The following is a 25,161-nucleotide window of genomic DNA, read 5'->3' on the forward strand; positions in this document are numbered from 1 at the left end:
TTTATTTTCTCTTCCCAAATCCCCCAAATCCTTCCAGCAAATCCGGGGCCGAGGTGCCAGGCCGGGCCGGAAAGTTTTGGGCGGCCCGACCCCGTGTGTGGCTCCCGGGTGAGGGGAGGCGGGGCGGGCAGCGGGCCCCCGGGGAAGGGGAGGTGGGGCTGGGGTCCCGCCGCGGCCCGCCCGACCCTGGGGTCGGGGGAGGAAACCGCAGCCCGGTGTGTGCGGGGCCGTGAGGCGGAGCCCGGCCCTTCGGCGGGAGGGAGGCGGGTTCCCGGGTTGGCGGTTCGAGCCCCGGTTTGGCCCCGGCTTTCCTCAAAAAATCCGGGCGGCCTCCCGGAGTCAGCGGGGGAAAGCGGCGGAGAACAAAATCACAGAATATTCATGGGTGGCGCTTTGCCTGGCAAGAAATAACTCCTTGATCTTTCGCAGTGTTTCGTGTATCCTTGGGTTTTTACCTCTTTGTAATGGTGCTGTTTCCTATGGGCAGTTTTGTTTGAGAAACAGCGTTCCCTCACGGCGTTTTGTCTCATCCCTCAGGGAGGGAGTTGCTTTCCGGCAACGTGATACTGAATGCAAAGGCACCGACAGCATCCTCCTTAGTTGGAGCTTGACTCCTTCTGCTTCACGTTGTTTTCTTTGTCACCAGGTCTGCTAAAAAATGACAGAGTATAAACTTGTTGTTGTTGGAGCTGGTGGTGTAGGCAAGAGCGCCTTGACGATACAGCTCATTCAGAATCACTTTGTGGATGAATATGACCCTACGATAGAGGTAAACGATTTCACCTTATACTTCTTGTGAAGAGAGATCATCAGTAATAATGGTAGTTGTTTGCTTTTGCACAGTTACCACAAAAATCAAAGAACAAGGCTTTATATTGAAAAGGGGCTCAAAGAAAATGGTCAGCGTTGGGCCAGCATTGGAGAGGAGATTGCTGGGCTTCTTGATCTGGCCATGGAACAACAGCTGCAGTAAAAAAACCTAAAAATTTTAGTCAATTGAAGTATGGTGTTAGTTGCCATGTTTTGTTGGACGGTATGGGTATGTGTTTTTAGGATCTTGGTGACAAAGTATTTGCCAGGCTTAATAGAAAATGCTTGGCAAAACTCTTCATGGCTTTGCATGCAACCTCTTCAATGAGACTCTTCTTTTTGGTGTCAAGGACAAGAATCTGTAGTTCTGAAATGTACGTGTCAAGCTTTTTCAGCTCCTGCCACTAGGATCTGTTTCACATCCTGAGAAATATGTTCTGGAATCTCACGGTGAATAGGCAAAAAATTTGGAGTCTGATTTACATACTTATTTTTTTTAAACAGACTTAGGTGTGTTTCAGTAGCTAGAAAAATGTTGCAAGGTAGAGTCTGATTTATGTATTTATTTTTTTTAAATGGACTTAGGTGTGTTTCAGTATCTAGAAGAATGTTACAAGGTAGCTGTTGTAGTGGAGTCTTTGAAATACAGGTCACAGTACCTCAAACTCTGAAATTGTAGGGTTTTAAAAGTTGCGATGTTTTAAAGGTTTTTAGTGAGCAAGCAAGCTCTGCCTTTTAAATATAAGAAAAATACTAGTGTTGTCTGAAATCTCCTGTGGATCATTGGATTTAATAACCTCAGACCATATAAAAGGAGAAATGACACTATCATTTACCCAAGATTTTTATGTTCCCAGCACTGAAGCTCTGTAGCTTATGACTTCATTTATATGTTTATACAGTGAGGCATTTCCAAGCTCATTTAAAGGAGTTACAAGGATTTAAATCTAGGCTTAAAATGGTGACTCGGAAAACAGCTATGTAGTCATTTTCAGGTAGGCACAAGGGAAAGGAGCTGATGCCCTGTGACAGAAGGAAGCTGTCTTACTTTAACCCAGGCCTTTACTTGGCTAATGTGCCCCAAAGAGAGATCTGTTGGCTTGAGTTGGAGTTTTACCTTAATGTGCCTGTAGTGTCCTCTTGTCTTCTCTGTTGCATAGCCAGGTAGCCTCCTGTGTGCTTGTAGAAGATTTTGTGAACAGTCCTATGGAGAGAGGAAGAGTGTTTTACCTGGCACTAGGAAAACAGGTCTTTATATTACCAAGATGTGAAATCTTAAAACAACAACCACCCCAAAACATGCTTAAAAACAGAAACTACACACAACTTGTTGAGAGGAATGTGCAAAATGGGATTTTACTTTTTCCTGCAAAAGGAACTTTGGGGCATGTTGGTCTTTGTTATTTTATCAATGATGACTTGTTCGTAATTACCTGGGTTTCTCTTGGGTTAGAAGATTTTGTCAATGATGACTTTTTTGTAATTACCTGGGTTTCTCTTGGGTTAGAAGTGTCCTTGCACATTACAAAAAGTACCATGGAGGTTCTGTGTTAGAAGTTGGCTTATAAAGCCAGAACTGTGTAAACAATTTAGGAACGCAAATCCTTAAAAGCCAATATTCCTAAATACTTGAGACATTTTGCTAATCAACAAGCTGAGTATTTTGAGGAATACCAAATTCTTTTTAATGTAAAACAATAAAATGAAAATAGAGTTCCTCACCTAAAATCCCAGAACTGTGGCTTTTATTCAGTAGTGTGCAGGATGTAACACTGTGGTGTGGTCCAGAAACAATATGTTAATCTGAAAGAAAGAGGTAATGACCCCTGACTTGAACCCAATAGGTTTTATCAGCATCAACAACTTATGGCATGTGACAGTATTAGTTTTCTGCAACTCCTACAAGTTCTTGTCTTGAAGAACAAGGTTCCAGAGAATGGTCTTATAACTGGTTTTAAATGCTTGAATCCTTGCCTGGGCAGAATCCCCTTCAGTTGAGAAGGGTTGCTTGATTGTGCTTCCTGTAGGGATGCAGTTGTGGTGGCAGGGGCTTATTGAAGAACAATAGCTGGAGAGTGGTTTTTTTATGCAGTATGAGGAAATAAGGCTAAAGTTGCTCTCACTGGTAGATATTAACAGTTAAGGCAGTTCAGGAGTGTCACTGCTGCTGTTTTTCACTTACTGCTGTTTCTTTCATTGCTGTTGCCAAAACACTAATACTCAAGCAAAGGATTTTGGGGTAGATGGAGAAAAGACTTAAGTGTTTGTTAGCTGTAGTGGATTCCATAACTACACAGTTATTCAATAAATCTTTAAATCTTTCCTGCAATTAGCAAAATGAAACTCAACGCTTCTAAAATCCTCATGTCGTCAAGACATGATGCAGCTGAAGAAAGGAAAAAATATACTAGTTGCTTAATCACAGATGCATTTACAATGTTCATGCTGTTGCTGTTTTCAGTGGAATAGACTTAATGATTCAACAGACAACTTGTTTGGAAAATGTCGAGTTTCATGGCCTGCTTGAGTATTTTATTTACTTACATCTGAGCGTAGCAGATGACATGGGGGGAGGAATTAAGCTGAGTGCATGTTTGGGTGGGTACTGTTATTCAAATAGACATGCTTTATATATGTTTTACAGTTTCATCTCTTATTTGAAGTAGATGTTCAAGCACAGATTTATAGCCAAGCAGTTTTAAGTGATGGTTTTGGTTTTTTTACTGTATGTACACTAACCCCTGGAAATCTGGCCTAATACACACAACAGTTGGACTGGCGCCCTCTACTGGTCCAGTTCTGTTAAATCTTTATTTCTGGGATAATATAAGATTTTTTTAAATTTTTTTTTTTTAAAGCTTCAGCATGTTTTAGTGCTAAGTACATGTCGTCTTTTAAATGTCCTAGAAAAAGAGCAGCCTTCCTAGTTGTGTGTCAGAGGGTTTTCAATTGGATTAGCAAAATCCCTTGACCCGTTTAGGAATACCTGATATTCAAGTCTGTGTGCTTAAATGACCTACACACCTGTGAAACTTCCACCAATATTTAGTAATAGCTTAGTCTTAATAACTGTGATATTTTAATATTAAATCGCTGGTATAGTGTATTTTCACAAAATAATTGTTACTAGCTTAGATGGGATTTATTAGGCAGTGGGTTTTTTTTCTTCTTAGGTGGAGTGTATAGCTGAGATTTCCAATCACATTTTGTTATCAGTGCTTGTGAGCAGATAGAATTATTCCTTTTGCATAATTCATGTTGATTTTTATGGCTCGTGAAAGGCCAATGAAAGCAGGCTAAGTGATTAATGAAATGAAAACTTTTGGATATAGATATGCTGAGTCTTTATACGGGAGAAAAATTGCAAATTCATTTCTGGAGTCGGGTACTACTTCGAAGTTAAATTCTAGTTTGCATTTTGTTATTACTTAATAGGCTTATACCGAATGTTTCTTCATCATTTCTTCATTGCATTCATTACTGCAAGTCTTCCAATGTGCAGTTACTGGATTTTTATAGATTAGAAGATTGGTTTCTTTCATTGCTGAAGGGGAATGTGATTATTTGGGTTACGCAGTTGCATTTTGAAACAGAAGTGCCACAAGTACCATAGTGGCATAACTTTGCTTTTTTTTTTTTTTTTTTGGTATAGGCTTTGTTCTGTTTTGCAGGACTTTATATAATTTTTACAGTATGATAACACTTAAACAGCTTTGTTCTTGGGTATGTTTACACTGGTATTCATGATAGTGGTGGGGATCCCAAGAGCCTGACCTTATGATGTGGTGCTTTAGGTTTTTTCCCTACAGTTTACAAATGTGATCTCAGGTTTGATATTTTCAGGGGGGGAGGGAAAAAAGAGGGGCATAAAAGCGAAGTGTTTATTATTTCAGCGGCTTGGAAGGAAATCATAAGTTGAATTTTCTCTCTCGTGTCTGTCTTGTCCTTTCTCCTCAAATCCCCTTTTCTAGTTACTGACAAAATTTTCTCTCCAGAAGCGGGCAAAACAGATATCTCAAAATGTTCCTTCTTCGTGTACCTGTGCTGTGGTTTTTGCTGGTGCATCTTTGCTACTATTGCTAGGATGGTAGGCATGCTAAAGCCAGCAGTTCTGGAAAGTGATTTTCTTTTTCTCTTAAAAAATTGTCTTTGAAAATTACTTAAAGCTTTTGTTTAGAGCTCAGTTGATGGGAATTTCTTTTCCTTTGAAGTGCTAAGATGTAAAGGAATAATACAGTCCTTTCAAGAACTGTTTTTCATATTTTTAAACCAGCAGTCAAATTGCAAGAAGAGAAAATGAAAGCTTTGTAAATATGGCTAGTATAATGCTAGAAGTTCTATTAGTACTTGTGTGAAAGGTATCATAGGACATGGGGGATCTGCTATTGAATTTAAGTGAATTGGAGTAAAGAGATGCCCTTTGGAGTGTTGTTTGTTTTTTTTTTTTTACTTAAAGTAATGAAATGGAATATTAACATTATTTTAAAACATTTTGGAGCTTGTGCATTTGTCTTGGCTGTATTGATATTTAAACCTGGCTTATATATTTCTAAAGTAAGTTTCCTGCTTCTTACTTGTATGCTGAATTTGCACTTCTATGAAATAAATGTTTCCAAAATCGTGTTGGAAGTAAACTTTGATCGTTAAGGTAAACAGTTGATATTGTTTTACCTGCTACTGTCCAATGTCATCCAGGCTCAAGATAAATGTGAGATTACAGAGTTTGTTTAGTTTTAGATACTGATTCTATACAGTTATCTGCTGTTTGGTTTTTAGCATGAGCAACAGGAAAAAAAAGAGAGCCTTGTGTAAAAATGCAAATAGATGGATAGAAAATGGAAAATAGAATAGGTGGACGGTGCCTTAAAATGGGTGCAAAGGAAGGAAGGTCATTCTGAATTCGTCTTGAAGCTGGCTAGAATTGCAACTTTAATTCTTTAATTCCCTCCCCAGGAGCTTAGGTTCACTTCTTTATAGCATTAAAAAGAACAATAGTGACATTGTGTTAATCTCTAGCTAAAGGATCTGAAAGGTAATACCAAGATTTTGTGTTTATGCCTTTTATTTGTTACAAGTACTGTTTACTGAAAATAATCCATGGCACTGCTCAATGACCTATTTTTAAAGCTTGTTGACACAATTTCTTTTCTACAGACAACTATATATTAGAAATAAAGTTATTGGGAAAGTAATACTTATGTTCTTATCACTAAAACTATGTACTTGTAGAAGCCTAGCACCAAAAAGAGCTGAAAATAGGCATTAATGTCTAGTTGGTTGGGACTTTGTGCAGATTTTAGCCATTTGAATCAGTGACCTGAAAACTCTGAATTGATAGCACTGACATAATTTGTTCCAACATCTCTGTGAACCCATCAGGGCTCTTGCATGACTGTTGGTCTGTCATTGCTAAAAAGCTTGAACTTCAAATACATCAAGTCAACTTTGATAACTTAATAACAAATATCATTAGGCATACAAAACAGATTTCCAGTCTCAAACATGGCCTTTCAGTGCTCTTTCCACTTCTGGATTGCTGTATACATGTAAATATGGGACACTGTTTTCCTGCTGTCATTTGCCCATATATAAAGTTGGATTTTAACTCTCAAGTGTCATGCTTGATTATTAGTAAACAACTGTTATATCTCCTGAGCTATAGGTGTTGTTTATGTTTAATCAAGTTTTATGGTTTTTTTTCTTTTCTTAGGATTCCTACAGGAAGCAAGTAGTAATCGATGGAGAAACATGTCTCTTGGATATTCTTGATACAGCAGGTCAAGAAGAATACAGTGCAATGAGGGACCAATATATGAGAACAGGAGAAGGCTTCCTGTGTGTATTTGCTATAAACAATACAAAGTCTTTTGAAGATATTCACCATTATAGGTGTGTATATAGAAAGAGAATTGACTAACTCTTGTATTAGGTGGGTAAGTTCCTTGCTTTTACACTAGATAATAGCACGATCTCTTCTGAAATAGCATCTAAGGGGAAACTTGCAAATTGGCAATATTGCAACTTACTTGTGCGTTTGTATGTCTGTAATTTTGGGTAATCTGAAAATCTGGTGCCTCGTTTGCAAGTTAGGCAGGCAAAATATCTGAAAGCTCTTCTTTAATAAAATAAAGTGACTTGGTATTTCTGCCTGTGCATAGCGAAGACTTATCTAAAGGTTAGCTCTGCCCATTCCATAAATGAAATTGTGTGTTAAGATGGAAAGTTCTACAGACAATGAAGTCAATTGTGTCAATCATTAGCTTTTGTTCTGGGGGTGGAGGGGAAATACCTGTGGAATGTTACCAGAAGACTGAGATGTGTGAGCCCTGATGCCGCAAGAGGGGAGACACGCACAAAATCTGAGCTCCAGGATGACTGCTAAAAAAGCAACTTGTTATTAGTTTCTTCATGTTCTTTTTTTTTTTTAAATAATTAGTTAAAAACTTTCACTCATGCTTTCTTTGTCAGCTACGTATATAAATAGAAGCAGTCTTTGGTGATTGCCAGACTAGATATAATTTAGCAGCTTAATATTATACTGAATTCTCCTTAGGCATTCTCACATGGGTTGTAGAGGAAGAATGGACAAAGTCAAGATAGATGTTGATGTAAGGAGAGAAAAGAACATAGAGGTTTTTATGTGGGATTTTTCTTATTTAAAGAGGAAGTTGCAGATAACTGAAGCAGCCTTCTTAAGCTTATTTTCAAAGAATGTTGTGAGTTGAATGCTGGAGTTTCCACTGTGCATTCACACACATGTGGATGACCTTGGGGACTGAAGCTGAAGGCTTCTAAGTAAATAACTGAAAGCAGTGGCTATATTAATTAAGGAATATACTGCTAGATTATCTGGGAAGGCAAAAGTAATGAAATTAATGGTTGTTATTTGAGATTCTTGACATGTACATCTAACTAGTATTTCAAGATGCTTTCAAACTACTGGTTGAAAGGCCTCCCTTTAGCAAATTGCTCTCTCTGGAGCACCAGATCAGTGGTCTTCAAAGTTTAAAAAACCCTGTCTGAATGAAGAGTTTGTAATTCTGTCTTTAATTGCAAAATAAAACCAACAAAAATCCCACACAAAATCAAGACGACAAGCATAGTGCCTTTGAGAGTGTTTTATCTTACCAAATGAATCGAGTTTTATGAGTGCTGAGTATGAGAGAGATGTAGGAAGATTTATACCAGAGCTTCTTTTGCTTATTCTGGCATTAGCTGTTAAAAACTTAAAAAAACCAAACAAACCCCAAAAACCCAACCCCCAAAACCCCAACCCAAAACCAAAAAACAAGCAAGCAAACAAAAAAAATACCCTAAAAAAAAAAATAGTGTAATGACATCAAAATCCATGTTTGCAGTTTGCAAACTTTTTTTTTCCAAATAAGATGATAAACTTGGTGATGACAGGATCGGTCAGTTTATTTTTTGATGGCTTCTAATACCATACGTGCAGCAAATGAACATAAAGAATGATTTTGGAATCTGTTACTTTCATTTCATTTCATAATTTATATGATAGATTTTAAGACTGTTAGTACCTGTTAAATAAAATGTCTTTTTTAATTCTTTTTTTTTAACTTTTTTCTTCTTAGGGAACAAATAAAGAGAGTTAAAGACTCTGAAGATGTTCCAATGGTGCTAGTAGGAAACAAATGTGATTTGCCTTCCAGAACAGTAGATACAAAACAAGCTCAGGATTTAGCAAGAAGTTACGGAATTCCTTTCATCGAAACATCAGCAAAGACAAGACAGGTAAAGCTCCAAACTTAGGAGACACAAACACAGAGCTCTCCTTTGAATTACCATAACATTCCTTATTCTAGGTGTTGACAATTGCTTGGTTTCTCCAGAGTAGAAATTCTTGTGGTGTCTCTTCTTTCTGTCAACTCCCTGACAACTGGTAATTGTTTATTAATGAGTGATTTGCTTCAGTTGCGCAAACTCAAAGAATGAGACCTGGCCTGCTGTTACTCTCCACTCTCAGAGGTTTGCCAGCATTCTTAACGTTGTGATAGGTTTTCATAGAATAAAAAGCACTTCTACTTAATTCTCCAGAGTAGAAATTCTTGTGGTGTCTCTTCTTTCTGTCAACTCCCTGACAACTGGTAATTGTTTATTAATGAGTGATTTGCTTCAGTTGCGCAAACTCAAAGAATGAGACCTGGCCTGCTGTTACTCTCCACTCTCAGAGGTTTGCCAGCATTCTTAACGTTGTGATAGGTTTTCATAGAATAAAAAGCACTTCTACTTAAAGGAGAAATGCTTTTTTTCCTCAGAAAGAGGATTAAGCAGACAACAGCTAATTAGTTTATTCAGTTTTAGTCTTCTCAATAACAAAAGGAATCTGTCTTTGAGGCATTGATTCAGTGTTACTGGGATGTGCTGGTGGGATATACCTTTTAGAGCTAAGCAATTGACCTTCAGTCTTTTTTTTTTGACATTACTAAATTAATTGCTTGTGTAAACTGATATTCTTCATTGGTCTTTTTTTTTGACATTACTAATTAATTGCTTGTGTAAACTGATATTCTTCTAAGACTTCAGAGCTCGCTGTTGGTTTCTTGTACCCCACTGGTGTAGGTTTGCTAGGACAAAGGTGTACATGGTACATCCACGTGTTCAGGAGAAGATAAGGTGTACAGATAGTCTAAGACTTCAGAGCTCGCTGTTGGTTTCTTGTACCCCACTGGTGTAGGTTTGCTAGGACAAAGGTGTACATGGTACATCCACGTGTTCAGGAGAAGATAAGGTGTACAGATAGAGGTGAAACTGGTTCTGTGCTTCTGGAAGAAAGCATTCTTTTTGAAAAATGCTGGTTTGTGGTATTTCTTGATTATCAGTACACATGAGGTCAGGCCTCAGTGGCTGAATAACTCATACTCTCTGCATAATCAGAACTCTTAACAAGCGAGTTATAAATCAGGAATTGGGTATAGTAGGAGGAGGGAAATAAGAGCAGAACACTGCAATTTGAGTAACTCCTAAATAGATTCAGCTGCATCACTTGGCAGAATTTCCTCACAGATAGTACTTCAGTTATTTTTGGATATAACAAATGAATATTTTATTAGTGCAAACTTGCTACATCCCCTCCCAAAGATTCTGACAAGTGGAAACCTGGACTAATTAGTGAAACTTTACAGAGAAATCAAAGGAATGGTAACTTCTGGCAATAGAGAAAGTCTCTGTTATGTAGGATGGAAAAAACCAGAACTACACAACTTTAATGGCTGATAATAAATTAGGCCACAAGAGTGTGCTGAAGAATGTGGCATAGAAATGGACTGAATAATTACAATGTTCTTGTTTAGCAGGTTGTGTATTAGTGGCTGTTATTGAGATGTTAGGATAAAAAAAGGAAGAACTCTGAAATTAAGTTTAAAGTTTGAAATAACAGAAGTTCTGTACTAACATCTAGGTTTTACTTTGTTCAGACTGTTTAACAGAACATCAGGCTTTGTTAAGGAAATAGTTCTTTTCCATAGCCACTTTAATAAAAGTATGGTGATGCAATGGTGTATTTTCAAAGATTTCTTCTCCCCACCCTCCCTGCAGTTTACTCCTACAAGCAGCCCCAGTGATATTTGTTTACACAAAGTAGTATCTGCTTCATTATCTTTCATACTTCTAAAAGGTCTGCCAGAGGTTTGTACTTGTTACAGAGGACAATAGATCAGTCATATATGAACTGTCATTCTATAATTTGACTGTTTTTATCTATGACTTTATATGTCTGGAGGTGCCAACTGAAGTGTTATAGAAGGGATCTGACTTGGCTTTTGTTTTTCGAAGCTGAGCTTTATACCCCCACAGATCAGGACTCTCTAAAGGTGTCTCATGGATTTTGAACTAAAGATGCCCAGTAGACTCTGAGACTGTTGGCTTCTGAAAGTTGGAACCACTAGGTATGGTTGCTGATTCTCTAGCACTGCTGTTCATAACACGTTATGTTATGAAACTGCTTCATAACCTGCTGTGTTGATAAAATATTTTTGAGAGGACAAAAGAGGATGGGAAGAACCTGATCTTTTATTTCAGCAAGATCATCTAAAATACTAATGTATGTGTTTGTTTACATACGTATTTGCATCAGATTTTTCAGTCACGCTATTGTATATAAAAAAAAATATATATGCACATATGTACACACCTTCCAAAGTAACTTTTTTTTAATAGGGGATTCAAACTGTTTTGTGAACTGTATGTAGCCCATGGACTATGGGTTTTATTGGGCAGAATTCAGTAAATAAATAAATCCAGTCCCTTCTGGTTACATGTAGAACTTCCAAGTGTGAACAGATGTGGCTGGTGGTCTGGTAACTTCTGGAGTATGTCTGACATGAATATTTTGAAGGTGGAACCTTTTTGTCCTTTCCTCTCTGCATCTCCCACCACGCTGAAATGTCAGCACGAATGCCCTACTGAAGTGGCCTTCCCTGTGCCTCGCTTCTGTTGGAGCTCAGAGAGAATCAGAAAGGTTTTTGGGGAAGGAAGCAAGGGAGATGGAAGTGGAAAGGAGTTGTCTATGTAGTCTGTTTTGATTGTCAAGACACTTTTTTAAAATTATGGCAGCGTATACTCATGCAGAATGATACCTCAGTTCAAATTCAGTTTCTCAAAAGATTTTCCAAAATCCCTAGACAAGGTAAAAAATATGAAAGAGAAAAACACTGAAATGAAGTGCAGAAATAAGTTGTTATAATAGTTAGTGCATTTATTTTTATTTGGTTCTGACTGGCAATGAAGATGTAAATTTAACTTACTGCAAAAAGGTATTTTAAGTGAAACCCTTGTGCGAATTTTCATACAAATCATTGACTTCATCAGTGAAACATTTGCTTAGTGGGCCCTACAACTTGGGTATAAGGCCATAGATTACTAATTATTTTTTTTTTAAAATTAGACCACTGACTGAAATTAACGTAGTTTATAAAAAATAGTGATTAATATAGTGTAATTTATGTAACATAGTGGTAGTCGAAATACATTTTGACACACAAACACATGTCAACACTGGTGGTTTTGTAAGGCATGTTGCATCACTTACCCTTTCACAATCCTTACGCGGAAGGGTATGAATTTCTTAGGTTTATTTTGATAGCTCTTTTCACTTTTCTCTGTTTGACACAACTCAAATTCTTCCCTGTCCATGTGAGCATATTATTATCAATATTATCCCAATATTATCAATAGTATCACTAAGAGATGACAGGCGAACTTGGTTTCACAGAATCACAGAATCTTAGTGGTTGGAAGGGACCTCTGAGATCATCGAGTCCAACCACAAAAAAAAAACAACACCAAAACAAACAAACAAAAAAGAAAACACCAAACAAATACAAAACACACCACACCAAACGCCCACCAACTAAACCCCACACTCAACACCTCACCGTAAACCAATAACCTTGGGCACTAGAGCATGCCCTGAAGAGCCATGTCTATACGTTTGTTAAATCCCTCCAGGGATGGTGACTCCACCACCTCCCTGGGCAGGCTGTTCCAGGGCCTGACCACTCTCTCAGGAAAGTAGTTCTTCCCAATATCTAATCTAAATCTCCCTTGCCGCAACTTCAGACCATTTCCTCTGGTCTTGTCGTTCGTCCTTTGGGAGAAGAGGCCAACACCTGCCTCTCTACACCCTCCTTTCAGGGAGTTGTAGAGGGCAAGGAGGTCTCCCCTCAGCCTCCTCTTCTCCAAACTAAACATCCCCAGTTCCCTCAGCCTCTCCTCAAAGGACTTGTTCTCCAGACCCCTCACCAGCCTGGTGGCTCTCCTCTGGACACGCTCCAGCACTTCAATGTCCTTCCTGTGGTGAAGGGCCCAAAACTGAACACAGCACTTGAGGTGAGGCCTCACCAAAGCCGAGTACAGAGGCACGATGACTTCCCTACTCCTGCTGGCCACGCTATTCTTGATACGAGCCAGGATGCTGTTGGCCCTCTTGGCCACCTGGGCACACTGCTGGCTCATGTTAAGCCTGCTGTCTACCAACACCCCCAGGTCCCTTTCTTCCGGGCAGCTCCAGCCACTCTTCCCCAAGTCTGTAGCGTTGCCTGGGGTTGTTGTGACCAAAATGCAGGACCCGGCACTTGGCCTTATTAAACCTCATCCCATTGTCCTTGGCCCATTGATCCAGTCTGTCCAGAACCCACCGAGGCTGCATCCTGTATTCTTTAGTGGGTTTCCATTTGCCTGGGGGCTGCACAAGGAAAAGGTGGAAGGCTGCATACCAAATGACTGCAGGATTTTGTTTTTCTGGGAGCATTTCAACTGTCTTGCTAGTATTGAATTGAAATATATAGGGGCATTTTTGTAAGCATAGTAAAGGATTCCCCAAAGCATTAGGTCCTGTTGTTAAGAACATGCTTAAATACACTTTTGAAGTGGTTAATGAAGAAGTTGAGGATGCTGTTGAAAAAGCATTATAGTTATTTCAGCTGTCTGATGTCAGCAGTTTGGGACCTAACCTACTGTACAAAAGTAAGGTGAGAACCTGTGCCTGGTCTGATGAAGTAATCAGTGCACTATTTACAGAACTTCATTCTTACATCTCAATTAAGATTTACGACTAACTGATAGTTAGATAGTTTACTTGAACCAACCTGCCATTTTTTTTAGGGATTTATCATATCTGTTTAATGATATTGGATGTATTTCACTCCAAGCCATTTTTAATGTAGCTCATGTGTACAGGTTCCATTTTAAAACTTTTTTTTAATTAAAACTTTGTCAGACTTCACAATGTGGGTGGAGTTTTTTCATGTTGCTTTTCCAAAAAAGTTCAGTCCTTCCCAAGAGCAAGGCCCCAAGAAAAAAAATGTTGAAACAAATTCTGCCATCCAACTTGTGTGCCAAATGACTCCAGGATACTGAGGAAACAGGTTTGGTTTTTACCTAATGTACAGTAAGTACAGCAAAAAAGGGACACGTGCACACAATGGATGAAATTCAGGTAGGACAGACAGCTGTAATTCTGGCACTTCTTAATTTTGGAATGATTAACTTTGTAACTTTAATCATGATTTTGTATGATACTTAAAATGAATTTACTGATGTATGTCTGGTATTTAACCATCATAAGATAACACGATCTGCTTCACACACACCCCCCTACTCCAAACAAGTGGACCTTCTGCATCTGGTTGAGCTGTAGTAACTGTTTCCAAACAGTTCTTTGAAGTATGTCTGGTTTAGAGACAGCAAAAAATGAGCCTTAAGCTAAATGCACACGAGGTAGTAAATTTTTGCAGGTTTGTGTGTTCTTCAGTATTGGCTAAGAGGACTTTACCACTATTTTTATGTTGGGAGTGCTTTTGTGCAAGTGAGTAGTATTCTTTTTGCTTGTGACCTCATGAATAATTTTGATTTTATTTGCCTACCAGTTGGGTTTAGGTGACCAACTCTGATAAAGTGTGTAAAGGTGGACACACCACACTTCTGAGATCATAGCATCATAGAATGGTTTGGGTTGGAAGGGACCTTAAAGATCATCTAGTTCCAACCCCCCTGCCATGGGCAGGGACACCATGACAGATGTGAAGGCTGATTTTCATTAGTTTCCCTTAAGTGCTATTTACAGAAGCAGAACATGTGAAAATTCCCATTTCTGCTTAGGTTTGTATTTGAAATAGTATTTCTTTGCACATAGTCATGTTTTAAATCGAATGTCTGTCTGTCTCCTAGGAGTCAAAAGCATCTTGAAAACATTGCCTCAAGGGCATGGGTTCTTTGGGCTGTTAAAGAGCAGTTCAGATTTTGAAGTTTTTAATATCTGCCAAAGGATATTTTTCCCTTCCACTTCTGACAGCTAACAGAACCAGTTAACCATATTTTAGATCTACAGTCCATGCTCATTTAAGAAAAACATAGTGAAGAATCTTAAAAGAAAGTGGTATTAAAATGACTTTTTAAGTTTATAAGACTGGCACCTAGCTCTTTAAAATGTAACCTCGTGCTAATGAAATTAGCAAATGTGTGTCTCTACAGATTTTTTCTTTCAGAGTAATTTCCTCCGACAGGATTCATAAGACTATTCTTGGTGGTGGCAGTAGTAGCAATTTTCTTTTCTCACTCTGTCTGTGTCTCTCCCCCTCTCTGCATTGCTAAAGCAAATTACAGCTCATATTGGTGATGGGAAAGTTGGCAATAAACGTTGTCTGAAGAATTGTTATCTAATTATTCATGTGAAAGCTCCATAATCAAATTGCACATTTCGGCTGCAAAATAGTAGATCTGCAAAAAATCCTGATTCTTGTACAGCTTGTGCTTTTGCACGTAGCAGCTGATCAATGTTTACTGTTTCCTCTTCAGGAATAAACTTCCATTTCTTCCAGGAAAACATGAAAGTATGAGCTTTACTTGGTTTTCTTTACATCTTGCAAACTCTCAGACCTGGAATATAGGACTTGTCACTTCATCAATACCTCGCTACATCCTAACAAGGCACGTCATATATAACAGAAATACAATACAAGAAATAAATCTAATCCATTTAATATTTAAATTCAAGTGGCTGTAATTCAGAAGAACCCTTAGATAAACAGTAATATGTTAAGAATGAGTCTTCTGTGTGATAACCTATGGCACAGTTAATGCAAAATGGCCCAATAACTGTGACAGTAAATGTAAGCTATTTTTGTTACTAGATGCATAATATGAAGATGGGTTGGAGAGTTAATGTATGGAAAATCTGCCAAATAAAAGCCCACGTTGTGCATATGGGTAGTAATAAAGTTTTGGGACTTAAATGCTTGTACTGTTTTCCATGACCATCAGTCAGTTCTGTTTTTATTTTCAAATAATGAGTTTGTTTTAAATTATCAGCCCTGTTCATCTGATTGAGGAGACAAGTAATAAGAGAGACAGTAAGGCAGAGGAGTGATTTGTTCTTGCCTTTAATAGCTACAGCTAAAGATTTTGCATCTTATTCCAACAAGAATATCCTCACAGATTTATCTAAATTTTCAAGGTATGCATGGATATACTCAGTTTAAAATAACAGATATTACAACTGAAAGCTGGTACCTCTGTATCTTATATTTGACTTTAAGCAAATATGAGGATCTTTAAGCAGTCTTCATACTTTTTTTTTTTTTTTTTCAAATGTTCATGATCTCACCACATCCAAGTGGCTTAAGCACAGAGCTGGAGAAAGGTAGGATGTGAGACCAGGGAAGGAAAATATGTAGCTCTGTGTCGTCCCTGGAGTACTTAAAGTACTCAACCAGAGGACAATTTAAGCAGCAGAACCTCACAGGCTGTTTGCACTTAGTTGTTATTACAGGACCCTCATAGTTACCTGCATCTGGCCCAGAAAGAACAGATTAGATGCTACTTGTTTGTTGATGTGATCCAAGCTCTTCGGTTGTTTTTTTTATTCTGCATGGAAGAGTAACTTCTATAATTAGAATAAGTAAGATGTGAAAGTTACTCTGAAATATAATGTACCTGTGGTGCTTCTTAAAATCACTTTGCTGTGACTCAAATATCCCTTTTTCTATATATCCCTTTTTCTATATTTAATAGCATAGTGCATACTCTGTAAAGTAACTTTAAAAACAATATTGCCCAAAATTTAGTATTCTTAGAAGATGTTATTTCTTTGTAACCTCTTAGGAAATTACCTGGTTAGACTTTTTCTAGGCTTTCTTTGTTAGTTCCATGGATTTTTGCAGAGAAATTATGCCACCTTATCTAAAGAACAGAACATAAATGAGCTTACTTTTCTTTGCCTGCCCAAACAATAAAAAGCTCTCACTTTGACTAAGAAAATAGGTGATTAACCGGGTGTGTTTCTAAGTACCACCCAGGTACCAACCCAGTAAGTTTTTTTGTGCCTGCTAAATACATCCATTCCCACAAAACTGTGTGAAAAGATTCACTAGCACAAGCAGTATTATTTTCAGTGTGGTATGCAATGGAAGAAAAGAATTCTTTTTTTTTTTTTTGTCTAGGTGTTACCTTGCACAGAAAAAAAAGAAGGCTTGATGCATAGATATACACAATAATTGGTAATCAATAAATTCTTTGAGTGTGCCTTGCTTGCATTACAAAGTACTTCTCAAGCAGCAAATGTGCAAGCCCAGCATTTTAAATATAAAAATGGAAGATCTCTATACTGCTCTCAAGTAAAGCTCATAATTTCAGTGGTTTTGTTATGTTTTTTGCCCCTGCCGAGGGTGTCCCAATATGTCACAACTGTTGATTAAGCAGTTTTTAAGGAGTTGTGTGTTTTTTGCCCCTGCCAAGGGTGTCCCAACATGTCACAACTGTTGATGAAGCAGTTTTTAAGGAGTTGTGTTTTACAATGCAGAGAGTGGAGGATGCTTTTTATACATTGGTGCGAGAGATTCGACAGTACAGAGTGAAAAAAATCAGCAAAGAAGAAAAGACTCCAGGGTGCGTGAAAATTAAAAAATGCCTTGTAATGTAACAGGGTAAGTTTTGTAATGTAACAGGGTAAGTTTTACAAATCACTCGCAAATGAAAATGATTGACAGCATCTTGCAAATCAGACATTTTGTGGTTAATTGATGACATAATTTAAGATCTAAACCCAATCAGATTTCAGTATAGCAGTCCTCAATAATATTCCTGGCAAACACCCAAGTGCTATGGATTTGCTTAGTTTTGTGGGTTTTTTGTAAATAGGTGAACAAGAAGTCTTTACTGCACATAAGTTCTCCATTTGTGAAATGGAGACCTAGTTTTGTGTGTGAAGAGGAAAAGGTTTTATTACAGATATATTGCAGATAGTATTGAAAAGGAAAACCACGACAAAACCACTCCTCTCAACCCTGCCCCCCACCAGCACTCTCCCCTCTCTCCCCCCAACCAAACAGTAGACAAATTGTCACAAAATCATGGGGGTGGTTTTTTTTTTTTTAGTCTTGTAACAAAAAAAAAAAGGGTGGAGAGGGTAGAAGAAACTGCAGTGTGTCCAATAGGAGGATGAGCAGGAGTTTTTCCATTGTATAAAAGAGAAAGGCTATTGCTTTTCAAGGTGGATTTTCATGCTTGAAGAATGCCTTGCAGAGAGTTAGTGGGATTTGACTTGCACCCTAAAGAAGAGACTGTCACAATAGGAATATTGCCTTCAATGAGGGAAAGAGAGGGAGGAGAAATCTTGTTTCGCATCAGTTTTTACATCTGCTCAAGCTTATTATGTTCACGGCTTTTAAGTGATGAATGACTGCTCTAAAATAATTCTTTAGATGTTTCTTTCAAGATAACACTTTGTGATACTGTTTGTATCAAAGCTTTACTTCAGTTAGGAATGTTGCATCCAACTGTCAGTAAAAATGATGCCATCAAAATACCCTGGTTTAGTCTTTCCTAATTATCAAAAACCAAGTAACAGCAGCTTGGCAAGATTACTTTTGATGAGAGCGAGAGGAATTAAATTGCTTAGGCCTCCTTCATGTAGCCTTCTGAAAATCAACTTTGCCATTTCTTTTTGTCTCACTAGCCATACCTCAAAGTAGAATTCCTGTTTGGATACTAGGGCTTTAAAAATCCTGAATTCTGTCCACTTTTCCTCTCTGTGGACTTCCTTGGGAGAAGGAGAACGAGAGAGTGGGATTGTGGGGTTCGTTTTTGCTTTTTAAGTGGAAGTGTCTTTTCAGATTTTAAGATATTTTTTTTTTTTTGATAGCTCAGTAAACATATGCTTGCTTTCTACCAGCTTCCTACTTTCTCTCTGCCTATGCCAAGAGAAGGATAGTTGGGTTTCTTGATGGTTTTGGTTGATGAAAGAAATCTTTTGTCAACAATGGATATTGTTGTTTGGTTGGTTTGTTTGTTTCTCCCCCCCCCCCATACCCTATTTAGAAAAGTCTTGGATATAAGACTCTAGAATTTCAAGAGTGTCTGCTCAGGGGAGGAAACATTTGTCTTTACACTCAAATGAATTCTGCATAGTATTGATAGTTATTTCAGAAATTTTGTGTTTAGGAGGTTAAGCTGGAGAAAGCACATCCCAAAATTGTTGTACAGCTGTAGTTCAGTAGTGATTCTAGCAGAATAAGAAATCTGGCATTTAAAACAATCTGGCTTGTATTACTTTCCATTCAGTAAGAAGATATATCAGACTGAAACAATACATAGTAGATAAGATGAGGTAAGGAGAGCAGCACCTAATGGTCTGAATCTTTCAGCTGGGATTTGAGACTGCAAAAATATTGGTTATTACACAGTTTGCAATGATGGAAAGTATTTCTTTTCCTTTTTTGCCTGTGGATAGTCAACTTTGATGGTTCAGAGTGTCTTGCTACCTCTTGGAAAATTCAGTTTATCTTTCTGCTGCTTATGAGATGCCACCTTAGTTAGATTAATCTTGTACAAGGTAAGTGAAAACTGAGTACCCAGATTATCGACCATTAACTGCTGCTGCTTTCCAAGAGGTTCATTCCTTTCCCTGTTACACAGTAAAGCAGAAAGTGTGTAACACCTTGTGCTCAGCCTATAACTTCCAACTAGCAAGAAGAAACTTTTAAAATGCAGTGTAAAATCTCAAAAGATCTTTCTTGAAAGCATTAAAGTTTTTTGACATAAAAAGCATACTATAATGAAAAGTTTCTCTAAGGCATCAATTACACATCTAGATAGGGCAATTCAGATTGAGCTGGGTTAATATTAAAATATTTGAATTATTGAAGTTCCTTAATTTCTAGAACCTTGATTAAAACTGTAATTTCATTATTTTTTTCCATAGTAGTACTGAGGTATACAAATGATTTCTCCTCATGACTCATACTTGTGTGTGCATGTATGTATTATATTTATAAAAAATATTAAATGTATATTTAAAAGACTTTCTTACAAAATTTAAAATGTTTTAAGGGTCTATTTGGGCCTGGAATCTTTAGGAATTCTCAATTCCTTATGAATTTAGGGTTTCTTATTGCTAAGAGTCGGGTTAGTTGCCAAGTCTCATGCATACTTGTAGCCATGTAACTGCATATGGAGGTTACAATGCATCCTGGCCTGTGTCAGGAACAGTGTGGCGAGTAGGCCTCAGGAGGTGATTGTCCCCCTGTACTCGGCACTGGTGAGGCCCCACCTTGAGTACTGTGTCCAGTTTTGGGCCCCCTACCATAAAAAAGACATGGAGGTGCTGGAGCGGGTCCAGAGAAGGGCAACAAAGATGGTGAGGGGTCTGGAGAGTAAGTCTTATGAGGAGAGGCTGAGGGAGCTGGGGGTGTTCAGCCTGGAGAAGAGGAGGCTGAGGGGAGACCTTATTGCTCTCTACAACTCCCTGAAAGGAGGGTGTAGAGAGGTGGGGGTCGGTCTCTTCTCTCAAGTCACAGGCGACAGGACGAGAGGAAATGGCCTCAAGTTACACCAGGGGAGGTTCAGGCTGGATATTAGGAAAAATTTTTTCACTGAAAGGGTTCTCAGGCATTGGAATGGGCTGCCCAGGGAGGTGGTTGAGGCCCCATCCCTGGAGGTGTTCAAAAGACGGGTTGATGTAGTGCTGGGAGGTCTGGTTTAGTGATGATGCTCCTTGTTTGTTGTGTGGGTGTCTATTTTTGTCAGTTAATTTGACGGTTGGACAAGGTGATCTTTAAGGTCCCTTCCAACCTAGAAGATTCTGTGATTCTGTATGGTTGTGGGACCATGAGGTGCTCCAAAGAAAAGCTGTAACCAGGAGCAGGCTGTTTCTGTGGGAACAGTTGTGATTTTTTATTTTTTTTTTTTGGTTCAATTGGCATTTTTTTGTAGTTGCCCTTTGGGAAATCAGGTGCCAGGAGCAAGCTCTGTTACGTTCATTACCTGAATTTAAGACAAATTGTGGCAGGCCCAAACTACTAAATGCATTATTAATAATATCCAATGCACCTTTATTGAGGGAGAGTGGGATGGTTCTGAGCGTGCACAGGGAATTCTGAGTTTTTATTCCTGAGCCCAGGTTTAAAACCCTCATTGAGGACATGGTATGCTTTCCCCAGAGCTTGCACACCATGACAGCATTGTGCAAGGGAGGAAGGTCAGCTGCTTGCAGCCCCTTCTTACTGAAAGAAGGAACTAGAAAGGTTGATGGCCTTTGATCTTACAGTATCGATGCCTTTAGGGACCTTCTGTAAACAGCATCCACTGCTTACATTTCAGATTTAATCCACAGACTTAAAAGTGAAAGAGCTCCGTTTATCTTGAGTTCCCCAGTTCTAATTCACTAATATTCTAAGCCTGGTTTTATATGCCATGTTACGTTCATGACCTGAATTTAAGACAAATTGTGGCAGGACCAAACTACTAAATGCATTATTAATAATATCAAGCATTTCTAATTCTCAAAAGATTCATGGAGGACGTGACCTTTTCCAGAACCAAGTCTACTCTTCCATTAGGCATGCTACATCAATTTTACATTGAATGATAATATTTTAAAATTTAGAATTAAGTTATTTGCGAGTTTATTTTGTATATGACATGAACTTGCGAAAGCATGCAGTTAGTATTGGGAGACAGGCTGCCAAAGACTTTGATAGAACATTAGTTATTTGTAAGTTATTTGAAGGTTTAAAATAAATGTAGGTTATACTGGGGGCGTTGCTCTGTACGTAAGTTATTTGCAAGTTTATTTTGTATATTACATGAACTTGCAAAAGCATGCAGTTAGTATTGGGAGACAGGCTGCCAAAGACTTTGATAGAACATCAGTTATTTGTAAGTTATTTGAAGGTTTAAAATAAATGTAGGTTATACTGGGGGCGTTGCTCTGTACGTGAAGCTACTTAACATCTCACTGTTTTTTGGACTTTGCTTATTAAGTTTCATCACCATTTGGTGTTTGACTGAAACACTAATGAATTAGCTGCCAAAGACTTTGATAGAACATTAGTTATTTGTAAGTTATTTGAAGGTTTAAAATAAATGTAGGTTATACTGGGGGCGTTGCTCTGTACGTGAAGCTACTTAACATCTCACTGTTTTTTGGACTTTGCTTATTAAGTTTCATCACCATTTGGTGTTTGACTGAAACACTAATGAATTAGGTGATTTTTTGGCTGCTTGTGGTTTTGATATTTATTTTTTTTTCAGAGTTCACTTTCAGGTTTTTTTTACTGAAGTAGGCATACAGGAGTAAGCAGAGACTTTTAACTGTTATTGGCAGCTTGAAGGAAAACTCAAGAGGTAGCAAGCTGCATGCCAGTTGTGGGACTAAATTTCTCCACCCAGTTCTATAGCGGTGCGGTTGGCTGCTGTGATACATTAACATTATATAACTATTTCTGAATCTAAAAGACAATATAAGGAGGAAGGCAGTGAAGAATCACCATCAAAATTTGACTTAATGATTTTATAATTGTCAGTGCTCAAACTAGTAAATGGAAAGGCTAATTGAGAACGTGGGTACTGGGTTGGAATTTGGAGTAACCTGGCAGCTAGGCAATAGAAGAAACTGTTTCATGTAAATAGGTTTGTTACCGAATCCGGTATAACATTGTACATGATAATGGTTCATATCAGCCTTTTGGATTTGCTGGTCTCTTTTGACCAGAGTTGATTTTTGTCAGCTGTGATTATCCCCCCAAAAATTAAAAACTACTCATTGTGAAGAAACACTAGCTCTTGTGCCTGTAGCTTAACTGTTGGAGTGGTGGAGATTTTAAGTGACTGTACATGATAGAGCAGCATAGATAATGTGTTCCATGTGTCTTGAACTATATCATCTGAATAGAATGATTTATCAATAATAATTTATCATGGGAAGAGGGGACTGATTTGATTGATTTGCATATGTAAAGATTTATAAAACTCTCGTGTGATTACTATTATCAGTGTGCCTGATCTGAATATATAGAATAATCATAAGTATCTCTACCAAAGAGAATTCTTGCTTCAGATATTTGTACTGCTCAAGGGGCTGTTCTAAAAGCCTGAGATGTAGCCTCTCCTGGCAGGCAGCAAAAACAAACTGCTCGTTGAACACCCTTCACGTGATCAGATCAGATGAAAACAGGCTGTACCTAAGCAAGCATGTGAGTCTGTTAACCTGATTTTAATGTGCCTGTATCTTTTCAGGGTGTTGATGATGCCTTCTACACATTAGTTCGAGAAATCAGAAAACACAAAGAGAAGATGAGCAAAGATGGTAAAAAGAAGAAAAAGAAGACAAAGACAAAGTGTATAATTATGTAAATACAGTTTATGCTTATTCTTAAGAAGTACTTAAGTAATTTTTGTACATTACACTAAATTATTAGCATTTGTTTTAGCATTACTTTACTTTCTGCTTCATGATCCTGTTAGCTTTACCTGAATGCTTGTTTTAAATGACAGTGGAAACTTCATTCCTCTTAAAGTGCCAGTATTCTTTGACTGTTGGTTCTTGAACTAGCAACGCCTGTGAAAAACAAACAAACAGAAAAACACACACAAAAACCTGAAAACTGTCTTCGGACTCTTTGGTGCATGCACAGTTGCTAACTTCCTATTTTTCTTACTGATTCTGAACTTCTCTTCTGTGTGCAAACCAAACAATGAAATGATGTGCTACACATTCTAACATCCCCTTTTAATTTTTTGGGTTTTTAAATCTGGTTGGGAAAAAGGACTAGTTAGCAAAATAGACTTTCATTTCAGCCTTTCTTTTATTTCAAACTGACTGCAATATAGAAAGACCAGAAGCCTTTATAGTCTTCCTGTAGATTTTGCTTCTAGGCATCTAGTCTTGTAGCATTTCAGATCAATTTTAATGAATGTAAAGATAAAACTTTCACAAAAAAAATTTCACCACAGTTTGTCACGGTCACTCCTTAAATACTCTATTTTTTCTATTAAAAAAAAAAAGAAAAATTAAAAAAAGATGACAATGCACACCTGGCAATGGAAAAAGTAAAAGTTCTAATTAGGTTGATTTGCTACTGTTAATGCATTGCTTTAAGACTTCCACTAACTCTTTTGTGTCTGAAGACCAAGATGAAATCCTAGCTCTTCTGACCTCCAGTGGCAAATCTTTAAGTAATTTTGTTCAGTAGGTACAGGATTTCACCCTTAGTGTTTCTGGGAAATACTAGAAAGCCTTAACAGATAAGTTGACTCAAATTCTTTGGTTAATTCATACATGGATCCAGAATTTACTGTAAGAATTAAATCAGAATGAACCCTAAATTATAAAGCAATGTATTGCTTTTTTTTCCCCCCCAAGAGTGGCATTTAATATTTCCAGATGCCCGTTTTGTGCAAAATAGGGGAGGAAATTTTAAATTCTAGTAACAACAAGCAAGTGAACGAATGAGTTGAATTTAGCTGCTTCATGCAAATAATTTGGAAATCCACTATGCCATAAAAATGGTGTGGAATTTGCACAAACCGTCAGCATCGAACATGGTTTTCAGAGTCTGTGTTGTTTGTGTGATGCTTGTGAAGTACTAGTTTTGTTGCACAGATTAAATGGTTGGTGAGTGGCATTCCAGTGTCTAGACTGTCATGAAGCTAGACCAAGATTTTAATGTTGTCTTTCTCTGTGATCAAGTTCTCTTGTGATTTTTTTTTTTTATTTTATTTTTATTTTTTATTCCCCCTCCTTTTTTTTTTCTCTGATTGGAATTAATGCATATTCCCCCTCCTTTTTTTTTCTCTGATTGGAATTAATGCAGAATTCTTGCAGGAGCTTTGATTATTTTTTTTTTTTTTTGGTACTGCAGCTGCATGAGAAAAGTATTATTTTGCTTCTACAAAAAAAACCCAAACCAACCCTTTAGTGACTCTGGTGGGGGACAGATTGCTGCGTCGTCTTTGATTTCAGGGTGACTGAGAAAAATACTGTCTCTCCCTGCCTGCACCCCCCAGCCCCCACTGAACCCCAGCCCCCCCCCTCAGCTTTGATGTGAAGTATACCTTATATTATGAAATATTCTGAAAAAACAGTAATAGGAGAACCTAACAGTAAGGACCAATAAGGAGGAAGAACAGATTCTTAACGTGGCGAAACATTTTACAGCTTCCAAGGTTGAAACGTTTTTGGAGACAGTTAGTTAATTATTTGCACATTTTAGACACTCTTGATTATATATGAAGAATGTAGCAAAAGTGGGTAGTATACCTTGAGGAAATGGCAGTAATCTTAAAATTACTTTAAGATTTTTGGTAACTGAGTCACACTGCATGTAAAATTAGGGCTGGTCTAAAATTCTTCTGTTAATTTAACTAAAAACTGTTAGGAGAAATTTTAGCTGAAATGTTGCAATCATCAAATATGGATTTATTTAGCTCTAATATAAAGCTATATATGTAAAAAAAAAAAAAGAACCAAACACGTTGGTTTTATTTTTTTCCAGTAAATGTGACCTATAGCTACCAATCTAATTAAATTGTTAAAAAATCTGTTTAGATTAGCCCTTC

The 25,161-nt window shown here is 37.8% G+C and overlaps 1 protein-coding gene across 2 annotated transcripts in view; it reads left to right on the forward strand.

Moving 5' to 3' along the window:
- Nucleotides 1–24,368, forward strand: part of KRAS (Kirsten rat sarcoma viral oncogene homolog) — a 25,108-nt gene extending 740 nt beyond the window's left edge. The window contains exons 2-7 of one of the 2 annotated variants that reach the window (XM_014957029.1): nucleotides 647–769; nucleotides 6,521–6,699; nucleotides 8,403–8,562; nucleotides 17,126–17,241; nucleotide 17,722; nucleotides 22,840–24,368. In XM_014957029.1, the coding sequence (XP_014812515.1) occupies nucleotides 659–769; nucleotides 6,521–6,699; nucleotides 8,403–8,562; nucleotides 17,126–17,241; nucleotide 17,722; nucleotides 22,840–22,956 (684 nt within the window). In that variant the 5' untranslated portion in view covers nucleotides 647–658 and the 3' untranslated portion in view covers nucleotides 22,957–24,368. The remainder of the gene's footprint in view (nucleotides 1–646; nucleotides 770–6,520; nucleotides 6,700–8,402; nucleotides 8,563–17,125; nucleotides 17,242–17,721; nucleotides 17,723–22,839) is intronic. The other variant, XM_014957027.1, reaches the window with a different exon arrangement.
- The last annotated feature ends 793 nt before the right edge of the window (nucleotides 24,369–25,161 follow it).

The sequence above is a fragment of the Calidris pugnax genome, unplaced genomic scaffold (assembly GCF_001431845.1).
Source record: "Calidris pugnax isolate Ruff unplaced genomic scaffold, ASM143184v1 scaffold189, whole genome shotgun sequence".
In the NCBI taxonomy this organism is placed as follows: domain Eukaryota; kingdom Metazoa; phylum Chordata; class Aves; order Charadriiformes; family Scolopacidae; genus Calidris; species Calidris pugnax.